Here is a 13,444-nt window from a genome sequence, read left to right as displayed (position 1 = left end):
CCCATTGCCTTTCTTTCCCGTGTTTTTTTTTCGAATTTTGTTTGCATCGTGTGAGAAGTGCTGCATAGATGCACTTTGTGCTGATACGTACGTACGAGCCGAATTCGGCATGGTGAGTCGATGTGTATACGTGTTGCATGACTCGTAGGAATGATTGTATGAAATGATGTAGTTTTAGTGCTTGACCTCCAACGTCCAACCACAAACAACCCCGTGGGGGAGATTGGAATAGATTAGGCATGATTTTTTTCTTTGCGATGCTGTTGCAATTTTGATGCTTTATCTATTTTTGGTTTGCCCATTTTCTTTTCTATTTGCTGGTATTTGATGATTTGTGCAGCACGAGATCTAAAAAAAACACACACACACTTGCTAGACTATGTGCGACCATGGAGCGATCGGGTGGATAACTCTCACCCACTGTTTCCCCTCCGAGCACACCGTCCCGATCGATGGCGGCGCTGCAATACCGGAGTCGGTCCGGACCGACGAATGCTGACGACGGGTGGAATTCAATTACAGTTTGCTGGGTTGTTTTGCCTTCCCCGCTGGGAGGGAAATTTGTCATTTCTTCAACCGACGAGCGAGAAAAATATTCTCCCGGCAAACGGGACCACAACATGCACATGTTGGTGAATGCGGGCAGGTTGAGGAGCCTGTATCCGGGAAGGTGCACGGGAATGCCGTTGTTTTGCTGTTGAAAGCGCACAGCTGGTTTTTAGTTTGCGTGAGTTTTTTCCCCCCCACATCGTAAAAACTCCTACCTTCGTCGTAAATCTAATCATGCGGGGTCCAGTCATGTTCGTGTGTGTGTTTGTGTGTGAGTTAACGTATGGGAAAGGCAGTGCAGTGGACAAATTGCACCAGTAACAAGCCACATGGAGTGTGGTTTTTCATCAGCGTGCATCTATCTCGGAAGGGGGTACCATCAGTTTTGCTGTGAGCGCAATTGGAAGCATCTTTTTATTCGATTACAATAACGCTGTATTTCCGACCGAGCCATAGTATGCATGTGTGCTGTAAAAATATGCACTGTAAAACTGTTCGGCGCAACACGTTAAAAACATGTTTGTTCTGTTCTATGCACGCTGCTGTAGCTTGTCACAAACAAACTTTTGCTAGGAGCGCTCTTTTCTAATTTGTAATGTTTTATTTTTGTCTGAAAATTCCAAAGATATGTGTAATTTGATTTGTATAAAGGAATTGTTCCTCAACTATGCAGCGTATTTTTTTCTAACTAAATTTTAAATGCCTTTAGATCATTGTTCAGCAATTATTTTCCTAATTTGAATTATTATAGTAATTTAGGAAACATTCCAACACTACAATTCAACACACTTCAGTGTCATTCTGTTGCCATGGTTTGATCGTTTCTATAACGCTTCTTTATGCTACTGCCCTAACAACTGAACTTACTGGCACGAACATTTTCAACACCAACATAAACTGTCTGATTAATTGACTGTGAATTACCGGAGGCAGATACACCCCACACCCTAAAAAGCCGGAATATCTTCGCATCGAATCAAACTGCCAGACCTGTGGAGAAAAACAACGCTCTAAACAAAGCAAACCTCACGAAAGCCAGCAAACGTCCAAACTTCAAATGAACCCTGCGGTGTGTTGCGGTTGAATATTCGCCCGCCAGCCAACGAGCTTTTTCTTTGTGAAAAAGCCACTTCGTGCCGAACTTTATTTCCCATTTCCGCACAATTGACAGTGGCGGTGGTGGTGGTGGTGGTGGTGGCCGTGGTGTGATTGTAATGACGTATCGTTTCCCCATTGCCACAATTAACTCTGCCACGTGTCGTTGCCGTGCTTAATTTCCGCCAGCGTTTCACAATTCATAAAAAAAGTGATCCTAAACGAAGTTAAATTGAAATTAATCATTCACACTAAGTGCGACAGCGGCCGCGTGGTCCACGGGTCTACGGAACTGCTCTAATATTATTACCACAAAATCGATCCTTCCTCAATCGCCGGATGATGACACTAATAAGTGCAGACGCTAGCACCGGATACGATGAGATGGAGTTTGTGGAAGAAACAGAGTGAATTAGAGAGAGAAAGAGAGAGAGAGGGACGGAGAAATAACATCAAGGGTATAAAAATTATGCTTTCAAAATCTTACCCGTCTTTCACAGATTTTGCTCTCCCTCGTTTTCCCGCGCTTCGCCCCCTTAAAAAACCATTCAATCCGTTTGTGTGGAGGCTAATAGCATTAAAAGCGATATCACTTTCTGTCCCCACTCCCGCGGCCCTCTCTGGTGGAGTGGTTTGCATCGATCTCGGCGCCACCGAGCCGGTCCCGATATCCCGAGCGGAGCACCGAAACTGGTCTCGATGTGCTGCTCCCTTTTTTTATGTCCCATCATCATTTGGCGCCGCGTCTACGACGATTTGCTTGCCGAAATGGTTGGGGCGTGAAGTTGGCAAACATGGATTATGTGCTGCGCCCCCTCAGGGCCATCGACGGGGAAGAATTGCTAGATGCTTCCTCTCCTCTTCAGGTCGGATTTCTATCGGTATAGCTTTTCCAATAACCGTCGCCACGCCACCCGCTGATCCCGCGAACAGCCCGCCCGCAACAGCGCCCATGATTTCGGTGGCATCAGCACATTTTCCGGCCTCATATCCGTCCGCAAAGTGGGCAGGCAGCGCGCTGCAGCACCAGCAGCACGGTTGGAAAATTGATAATTTAATTGACTCTGAAAGCGAACTTCCCGCTGAGATTTTACGCTTTTATTAAATAAAATTTTCAGAAGCATCAAAGTTTTCTTTCATCATCATCAACATCATCATCCGCCGCCGTCGTCGTCCTCGCCGACAGTGTGCCCCGTTTGGGAAGGTAATACGGAGGCGGCTTTCGAGGCGGGTGGAGTACGGTGGCGCTTCAATGACTCGCCTTTTCGTTTCGAGCACCGGGATTTGAGTGGCTTGAGTCTGGTGGGAAGCAGGGTAACACAATGGAGAAATAATACAATGTCGCTCTATGGAGCGATTGTGGCAATCCGTACACAATGTAGCGCTCGTGCTATCCGTGCCGGACAGGATTCGCCGCTGACGCAGGAAAAGTTTTATTTCCACCAAAGAAGCAAGCACATCCCACCGTATTTGATGGACGATTGCCGCCTGTGTTCTGTTCATTTGATGGATCTGGTCGTTTTTTTCTCTCTCTCTCCATTATATTTATCCATCTCAAAGCTCTATAAAGGCACACTGTTTCCATTATGTTTTCAATCGGCCGGTGCTTGTGTATGTGTGTGTGCTTCCACTCAAAAGTGCGTTAAAAATGAAAACTGATGGGTGTATTTTACACACCAAATGGACTTGGCGGGAGTTTATTTTTTCACTACTTTTCCACCCATTATTGCTGGGTTCAGCCGATTTCACTCAACCAGTTGGCACAGTTTAAGCTTAAAGCTTGGCCCCCCTTCCCTTTCGAACCACTGCTTCGGACACGCATGAATCGCACCACGCATTATGTATGCACGCACGCTCACCCGACCCCCAGCGTCCAATTTGGCAAAATGGTGCAAAAGTGTGAAACGATAAATGTCAGCATATTTCGACACGCCCACAATGAATTAATTATACGCCGTTGCTGTTTTTTCGAGCTGGCTGAACACCTCATCGGGGCAGAGTTTTATTCGCAAACCCATTTGCGAGATTGGGCCCGCGCTGGTTAAAGTTTAAATAATCGAAACAATATCGTTCGTTCGCGACGGCGGTGGAAAATTGACGGTGTACGTAAGAGCAGCATGTGTTGCTGGTAGCTGGATAGCTAAATGATGATAAATTGTTTCCATCATTGAGCTAACGCGATGGGCGTGAATTTAATTCCTGTCTAAGCAGCTTCAAGTTCGTTTCGAGTTCGGGTCATGCAAGTCGCAGTAATGTCGCATACCACTAATCTCTAAGCACTGAACCGCAAAACCGGTTCAGCCAAATCGTTGCTGAAATTGATCCCAAACGCGATACGGTCCGATAGGCGAACAGATACAGCGATAAGAGCATTCCAGCACAGCCACTCTGCCAGCCAGCTAATACATTAATACCGTGCTAAAGTCCCCTTGCTCATCTAATATCCATGTCAATGCACATCAGCACACTCGCCGGTTGCCCAATTGGAGATCTCTCGGGACAGATTTTGCACGGACAGGCGGACTCATCGATTGCGTTACGGGGTTTGAGGTTCCCTTTTACGCAGCGAGTCGGTTCTTTGCGAGTATTATCTACGGGATTTTCGTGTAGGTTCCCCTTCTGTTCCGGTGTGCTGTACCGGGATGACCTCTTGCCCGCTTACCTGGTAAGCTGATCTTTTGATCAGCTCTGGAATGTCCGTGCGCAATGCAGATAGTTCACCGTGTGTGTGTGTGTGTGATGTGATTTCGAAGAAATGCTGGTAAGAAGATGTATCTAAAACATCTAAAGGCTCAACCGAGAAGGGATAGCGTTTGAAGTCGTACACCGAAACACCACCACGCTATGACGCACAGACGTATTCACTGGGGAAAACACGTGTTCGGGCTGTGTGTGTGTTCGTTTGGATTAATGGGATCGGTTTACTCGGACGACAGCAGGCATCACCACTATCTCTAAAATCACCCCTACCGAAACCGATTACGCCATCTGCGTATAATATTAGTTTTAAATGCGTTTAGTATGATGCTGTAACACACCTTTTCCCATTATTCCCATTATTTGCAGTGCGACCGCTGTCGGTACGGTTACAGGGTAAAAACCGACCCCTGTCGGCTAACCACACGTATGATCTGCAGTGCGAAGTGCTCGGTTCGCGCCCAGCTCCAACCATTACCTGGTGGAAGGGAAGCACACAGATGCGTGGTCACCATGAAACGGTAAGTAGCAGATGGTGTCCATCTTTTATGAAGTCTTTCATGTTTCGAATGAATCCAGCACTCCAGCAAAGCATTGGGCGTATTTGTGTAGTCTTACTAGCTTTTGTGCACTAAACCGTACGGTTGTCTCTATTTACTATTCATTAAAATCATGAAATCAGTCTAATTCTCTCAAAGAGCTACTAAATTTAAATTATCCTTTGGGAAGGTATCCTACCTTTGAAATCATTAAGTCCGTTTGTTCCGTTGTTTGTCTATAGAGCATATGACTTCATAGCAGGCATGTCTTTGATTAGATATTTGCTTTCTGGTGTGCATCCTCGACTCCGGAACCACTAGCTCCGCCCGTAGTCGTAGCCGTCCGGAGACAGTTCACTACCGGAGATGTTGTTTTCATTTTTCGCTTTGAGAGTGCCCTATAGATCTTTCTTTCTAAAAATAACGAAGTCGACTGGAGTCATCTGTAGTCAGAATTGGAGATGAATTACCTGTCCACATAAACATTGTACCAGGCGTCTCCGAGCGACTTCGATCGACTCCAGATGATTCCAGACATCTTTGACTCCAGCTGACTCCAGCCAACTCCGGTTGATTCCGACTCCGAAGCGACAACTCCGGGCAATTCCAAATGGCTCTGGATAATGCTGACCGGACCTATCTTCCAGAGTCGGGTCCGAAATTATCGGTGTCGTATCGGAGTCGACTCCAAATGTTTGCCAACTTCACCCATCACTTATCGTGATACTAAATATTGCAAGCTACAAGCTTCTCATACAGTATGACTGCCATTCCTTCTATCGGTAAACTAATCAGTCAGAATCTAGCATTCTAAACTAAAAATGAAAGTCAGGATTTTATATAAAAACACTCCTGGATATATTGAAGAATGTATTACATTCAATTTTCCATCTCCTTTCGACTCGACTGTAAAACGTAAATATCAGATAGTTCCTGTATTATTTGCATTTTTATACAGAAACAATCATTTTCCAATAATTGAACTCAGCTTTTGATTATAAAACTTTGTCCAAATGACACGAACAACGTGCTACGATTACCGTTACTGTCTATTCAAACCGAACGAGAGCAGATAAGGAATACCGCTAGCCAAATCTAGCCTTTGATGTGGTACAGACACAACTGCGGTGGGAAGCCAAAGTGAACCGACCAACACAACATAGAAAACCACGATTCAACAGGGGTTTTTTCTGTCGGTCGGGTCAGCCTGACACACATCGTTGATCGCGACTTGGTTTATTGCGATTACAATGCATCATGATGAGTTTGGTCCATTAGCTGCACTCCCCCACCGTTTTGCTGCATCTGCCCACTGTTTAACACCACTCGGTCTCGTGGATGGCCACGTTTGGGTTAACAAATTTGCGGTTGCAATCCCGGAACCCCCTTGACATCATCATTATTAAACATGCAAGCGGGGGAGCAAGAGTAACAATAAAACACGCACTTTATAGTCATGCTGGGCGAGAGCTGTACGAGGGCTGTGTTACAATATGGTTATATGGTTGAGGTTTTTGCGTTGCTTTGCACCCAACACACAGGCTGTGACATTAGTTAGTGTTACGGCTCGCAGCGGCCACATCTAAACCACAGCCAACGGGGTGAAGGTGAGGTGCGTGGAACGTGATTGAAAAACAAAAAAAAAACCAACAAAAACAGATTAATCTGACAGCTAATGGTGAGTGTGTGTGATTTTTTTTTTAATTTTTGTAGCAAATGATTAACATGTACAATAAGGGTGGGTGTGAATGGGGAAATGGTCCGTCAGATAAAAGATAGCTCATGCGGCGCAAAACAAGCGCAAGCCTGCTGCCATCAAAAGTACATTCAAAGAGATAGTTTAGTCATTCATCCGTGCTTAGCAGAAATGCTTTCTAACAAGCTTACATATCAACTACAGCAACGGAGCTGTTTGTTTATTATCACCTAAAAATGAAATACAGTGGAGCGCCGTTTATCCGGGCTTATCGGGCCGTTTATTCGACCTCGCCCGGATATGCGAATAACACGGATAATGGGTCAAATAATATATTTGAGCACAAATTCTTGATTTTTGTTTGAAATTTGTCTTATGTTTTGATACAAATTAGCAAATTTTTATTAACTTCATGTTTTTGAATGAGAATGTTTGAAATTTGCCATTAATTATAGTGTTTCTTGTTATGACAATGTGCTCTGATAACCATTTTTTCAAATATCCTCCTCAGAATGCAATGTCACCTTTGTATTGAACTGTCATTTCTTAACTCTACGGATAAACGAATAGCCGGATTAAAGGGTCCCGGATAAAAGGCGCTCCTCTGTAATGTTGAAGCGTGATTAAAACCTAAATACAAATCGAGAACACTGCATAGTAAATATAGCATAGTAAAATGTGAAATCAACCATTTGCTTACAACAAATGCACAACAGACTAAAAGAATGAACAATTTTGTGTTGGAAATGGGTCTCAATTCAAAATATATCAAACGTTGTTGTTCATTTCAAAAGCTCGCTCAATTGAATTTCAAAACTCTTATTATTTACCGAACTGAAAACAGCTAAACCTATCGCCTCTTGGTTTCTGACCGCTTTCAGTCGCACACAAAACGAATAGTGAATTATTCTTTCAACCTCTCCATAACTCCAATCCACCCTGTATCATTTTAACCTTTTGTTCTCTCTCTCTCTCTCTCTCTCTCTCTCTCTATCTCTCTCTCTCTCTCTCTTGATTGTGCCCTCCTCGATGTTAAATGAGAGTGGGTGCGTTGCGTTGGTATAGTGCGAACCTTTTTGGCAAGTACCTTTCTAACACGTCGGTTTGGGTTTTTTGGTTTTAATTTGCATTGTATTTTATCACACCTTGTGCGGCCAGGGCAAATGATCCGGCCGCGTGTCGGTTTCATGCCGTCGTGACTGTGGTTAAAAATAATGATCAATTTTCAATTTACTTTGCCCAACCCGTTTGTTTCAACAACGGTCGGCGTGAAACCGCTCGGGCCCGACACGGATGGTGTGGCACAGGTTGGTTTACTTTTTATTAGTCCGTGGCCGCTTGTTGTGCCGGAAGCATGGCGTGAAGTAAAGGCTGTGTGTATCGCTACCTCCAACATTGCTAGTAACGATGGACATCGTAGTGAACGTTTGTTCGCATTCAGTTTTTATATTTTCTCTGGCGTGTGGAAATGGACCAGCTTATTCGATCGTTTGTTGATTTGGTTTTCCTTCTTGTGATACAAATAATGATACTATTCAAAGGATTTTATAGTTACTTGTCATCCAATATTACATTTACTATGAGGATTTTATATTCGATCTTAAAAAAGGTATATTATGCATCTAAGAAGTGCATAGGACAGTTGTCGATTGCTTGCAGACACATAATTGTGATTTCCACTACTTTTGCGATACGTTGAACGAAGAAACTTGCATTTTAATTTGCCAAATTTACTTGACTGACACTGAAACTGATACAAATTCTGCTCCATTTTGTTGTTCATAGTTTACATTACATTCTTCCACCACTTCAACGCTCGCAATACCCCTCGCAACTGTTCCTATGTCGTACGTCAAAGTAATGTTGCCCGAGGCTCTTCTGCCACACTGACGTTGCTGGAACGCTGGAAGTCGTCTTCTCGTAACGAAACGTTCCCGCCCTATCGTGACACTTTCTGCGACAGAACTGTGTCATCTATGCTGGAATGTCACCGCGCTCTTCAGTTCCAGTTGCCTGAACTGAGCGTGGCCGCAGCACCCTCCATCCTTGGTTGGTTGGAGAAATGAGCATGCATTGCTGGCAGTTCGTTTACTCTTTTTCAGAAAACTGAACCCATTTGCACGTCGTTGCTGTTGCACACAACCTAAAGGGCACGCGGAAGCTCGAGTAGTACTACCCCTCTCACCCACCATAACCTGCCCCGGTATCACAGTGGCGGCGGATGACAACGGAAGAAAGCTGAAACGATAAGCAAGATACGGTATAAAAATCACTGCGGTTTTGCGAAAATTGCACACCAATGTGAAACGAGCCGAGTTGTTGGATTGGGGAAGAGGGGGAAAAGCCGAAGCACGGTAAACGGAACTGTCGGTTCGATGGTGGGGTACCTCGATTTGCTTCTTGTGATTTCGTTCCCACCTAGTAGAGCGGCACTCTCCTGCAAAGCGCAGGCAAGCAAAGGAGAGACAGAGACAAATCAGCGAAGCTCCCGCGCTCAGCGTTGGGGTGTTGATAGAAAATTGCAATTTGTATGCAAATTTCGTCCCCAATAATAACAATAATAATACGAAATTTATTACATTGTGACAGTTTGCACGCAGAAGCGCAAAGGGAATACAAGGGAAAAACAATGCCGAAGAGTTTTGACCGAAGAGAGCTGGTTGGTTGGGTTTGGTGAAATTTGTTCTCCGAATCCAAACCAGCAGACGGGTCGGTGTTCGCTTGGTTCGCATGGCTTTGGTAGGGTTGGTGGTGGTGTCCGTTAAAAGTGACGACATTTGTTCGTCCCTCTTACCACACTGCTACCGCTGGAATGTGCAATAATTTGTGAAAAATGTTAGTGAAGGACAAATAAGGGGAAGGACTTATTTCTTCAATATACTTATGCTTTTTTTGGGGAAATTCTAGTTTGTGGCTCTAACAAAAGGAATTCATGAATCAAAGGGGTGAAAGAAAATGGTTTCGAAACTAAACTTGAACTAAACTAAACGAAACTAAAAATTTAATTCAACTTGGAATTGATGCTTGATTGGTTCTTCTTCGTTGTACATGATGATCCTGTAACCTACGAAACAACAAAACTCTCATATCTCAACAAATCGAACAAACATTTAATTCAAACACAATCTTTAACTAATGCACGAAAAATAATCAAACATTTTTACAGAAATGGTTGTGGTAGTTCTTAAACATGCCCCGATCACGTTTGTCCTTTTTCTCTATTTCTCTCTCTCGCATTCTCTCCATGTGCATGCGATTCAACATCACCCACTTGACATACTCATTATAAAATGCATACGTAATTCTAATCCCTGTCGAACCGGCTTCTCTCCCATTCCAGACCGATCCGGACGGTAACGTCACCGTGTCGATACTGAGCTTCCGGCCCACCATCGACGATAAGGGCAAATATTTGTCGTGCCGGGCGGAGATGGCCGTCATCCCGGATGCCGGCAAGGAGGATGGCTGGAAGCTTGACATCTACCGTAAGTACGCCTCGGGGTGTTGGAATGCCATCGCCTTCACAACCGTTCTCCCCAGGCGGGTCACATTTAGACATTGATGAAAGCCACGACGTTTCGCAACCGCACAGCTCGCCGATGAACTCGATTGCGCAGGCCAGCATGGTTGTGACACTGTGCCGATTCTTGGTAGCCGCCTCACAGTCGTGCCACTGTCGTGTCCGGGGTGCTGTCCCAGCATTGTTGACAGCTTTCACGTCAAACACGGCATCTCAACCGGCCTTCCCTCATCGCTCCGTTCCATGTCTGTTTGGCTGGGTTTGATGCGTTAATTTTGTTCCCGCTGGAGCCCATCGCCGCATGTGAATGTAGATGAAGATAATTAAAAATTCATTACAACCGCGACTCCCATACCGAGTAACCACAGTGCGCCCTACCTCCTGGGACGAGTGGCAAACTCTCTCGGGTGTCTTTCGCTGCGCGCCTCTATCGTACGATGTGGAAAAGCGTCTCATCGGGTGGTGTAGCGTGTAGCACAGCGAAAACCGTGTTTTCATCCGCCTGTGCCCAACACTGCCCCATGGTAAGCTCGACGGGTGAGGAAGGTCTTTCGCGTCTTTCACTGCCCGGAACCGTGGGATTATAACGCCACCCTTCCTACATCTGTTTTTCAATCTCTTGACCTTCTTGGTAGCAGTGCGCGATGAAAACCGTGTGGCTTTGGCTTCATCCCGAGGTGCCGGTGAAGTGTAGCGTTGCGGAACCTTAATCAAATTTGCGACCATTTGTAGGTCGATTGTTTCCCTTTTTTAAAACCCATCTCAACGGTGGGATTGCCCACCACGCTCATTCCTTCGCAGGGTTGGGAAAATTCCCACGCGTGTAGCGGTCAGCCGGAGTGTAAGGGGTGGGTTTGCTGCTGCTGCTGCTGCTGCTCAACCCTTCCGGGACAGATTGGACACTTTCCCAGCAAAATAGCAGCGAGCTCGCTGTCACTCAGCGTGCCACGGTTTGGTGGCGGTGCCGGCGGTACTGGCGGATCGACGCCGGGCGGTGGTCGTGTTGCGGGAACGGGTATACGGGTGTAACTGTCATGTCTGTCATCGCAGTACGCCTCGGTGTCATTAGGAGACCGATTCGAGCGACGTCGGCATCGTTTGTTGCTATGCGAGGAAGAGGGTTGTGTCGTTTTTTCTCTCTCCCTCTTTTTTTCTCTTTCTCTCTCACTCTTGGGAAGGATTCATTGTTCGGAAGGTTTTGCGCTGCGGTTCCATCGTGCTTCCGTCTGCCTGCGTCCGGTGCTGTTGATAGGTTGTACTAATTCGTTACGGGCCATGTAACAGACGTTTTATGCGTTCCAGCATGATGGTGTGTCTTTTTTCTGTGTTTTTTTTTTTGCTTTCGAGATTAATCGGGTTTTCAATGTAACTTTAACGTTTGTTAGTGTACAATCTTTTGCTTCAACTTTGTGCATTGGAAATACAAAAAATGATTGATTTCATAAAACGTTCTTGCAACGCACTTTTGAGAGTTTTTTTCGTTGCAAATTTGACTTATATTACTTGAAATTATTCACAAAAATGTCTTCAAGGACACTACTCTTAATTTTACAATGTTTAATGCTTGTTTTGAAAAACGATTTACTAACCTTCAATTCATCATCACCATGGTACCCCGTACCTTGCGCATGATATCAAAAGATCCTTTTTCACTGTAATCCTAACAGCACACGCGTTTCGGGTGGAAAATAGCTAAACATTGCCCTGCCTTCCTTACCCTTCTTGCCCTTGGGGACACTCGTTTCTTTGGCCCAGCAGCATGCTTGGAATGTGTAATGTGCGTCCCACGTTTCGCTGTACTGTCCCGGCTCGGGTGCTAATTATAAAAAAGGATGAATACTGTACAATTCGAAAGGATACACACCGAGTAAACAAATCTCCTGTCTCTCTCTCTCTCTCTCTCTCTCTCTCTCTCTCTCTCTCTCTCTCTCTCTCTCTCTCTCTCTCTCTCTCTCTCTCTCTCGCTTCCCAGCGGGTATCCTTTGTCCGCCCTCGGTCCCATCCTGCCCGGGCCCCGGCATTGAGGATAATACCTAAATCATACACATTCCACACTATGGCAGCTTGTGCAAAATCTCATTTGAAGGAAATGCCGCAAAGAAATCTACTCCCGTGCACAACCCGCCCCACCCACCTCATTACATCCGGCTGCCCGGTGGTTCGTTATTTTACACCCACCCCTTCCGGGCATGGCTTGTGTTTGTGTGTGTGTGTGAATGTGGCATCATTTAACGGGAGCCTCGCCATACTCTGCCCGAGTGAGAAATAATACTACGTGTATAAACTTGTTACCGGGACGGCATCATGTCGGTGGAAAAACAGATATTAAGCGTGAAAGTGGGGAGTGGGCTTAGCTTATTATTCAAGTTTATGGTTTTATAACGGAATCAAACATCCCGAGGACTTTGTATGCCCTGGGGGGGGGGGGGGTGGGCTGTACTGTCGTCGTTGTTTGCTCCCGTGTGGCAGACCAGCGGACGCACATTAGCGGCACTTTCTCATGATTTATTCATGGCTGTCTGGCTCGCTGCTTTTCTTGCAAGCGCGCTAATGCGTGAGGCACCACCCCGTCGATAGCTAGGCGAACTTAAAACAAATTTGTTTTTTTTGTTTTGTTTCCACAGATGATGAAGCTGCAGTGCTTGGACAGTTCGAGCCATTTGATATAAGCAATCGGTTTTGTACGGGGTTTTTATTAAACCGGTAAAACATATAGGAAATATTATCTACCCCAACAGCTTTGCTTAACGGTCGAACTGTTTGGGGCGAGCTTCATATTAATTAAAACTCGACAAACCCTCTCGTTTCGGGGTCGCCCCTAGCAAAACTCTCCACTACACATGCCCCAACATCTTTCAATCTCTGCTCAAACGCAAACACGCAGTGCACCGGTACCCGTACGTGAAACGGCGTTATGAAAGCTCATATAAACTTACTACACGGCACTTTTTCGGACCTTTGGAAAGTTATTCATCGTTCACCGTTTCATAGGGCCTTGGCCAACACTGAGGTGACGCGGGAAGCTTCGTGCCAAAAGCAGTTGCAGCAACACCGGATGTGCGGGGCAGTGGGGGGCTGGCAAGTGAGAAACCAATGCGTAGGTACCAGCCCCATCGAATTTAGGGTTTTGAGAAGCAATTTCGGGAAAGTTGTTAGCTACTCAGCGCTTCTTTGATCTTGGACCGTACCCAGCGCTTGGAAACAGCCCCAGGATCGTACGGTACTCTGACCCTGGTTATGTACAGCTGGACGCATCAAGAATGATCCACACCTCACCAACCCCACTCGCTACTGCTCCACAACCTTCAGGCCAAACCGTTGAAGACTGCACTCTGCGGCACTCTGCTG

General features: G+C 45.6%; 1 protein-coding gene across 5 annotated transcripts in view; it reads left to right on the top strand.

Annotated features, from left to right (window-relative positions):
• The window catches only part of LOC121588972 (nephrin-like), a 131,227-nt gene that overhangs the window by 89,204 nt on the left and 28,579 nt on the right, over nt 1–13,444 (top strand). For all 5 annotated transcript variants that reach the window (XM_041907465.1, XM_041907463.1, XM_041907462.1 and 2 more), the window contains exons 7-8: nt 4,711–4,862; nt 9,917–10,061. In XM_041907465.1, the coding sequence (XP_041763399.1) occupies nt 4,711–4,862; nt 9,917–10,061 (297 nt within the window). The remainder of the gene's footprint in view (nt 1–4,710; nt 4,863–9,916; nt 10,062–13,444) is intronic.

Source organism: Anopheles merus, chromosome 2R (genome assembly GCF_017562075.2).
Source record: "Anopheles merus strain MAF chromosome 2R, AmerM5.1, whole genome shotgun sequence".
NCBI lineage: Eukaryota > Metazoa > Arthropoda > Insecta > Diptera > Culicidae > Anopheles > Anopheles merus.
Note: the sequence above shows the minus strand (reverse complement) of the source record. Positions and strands in the feature narration are given on the sequence as shown.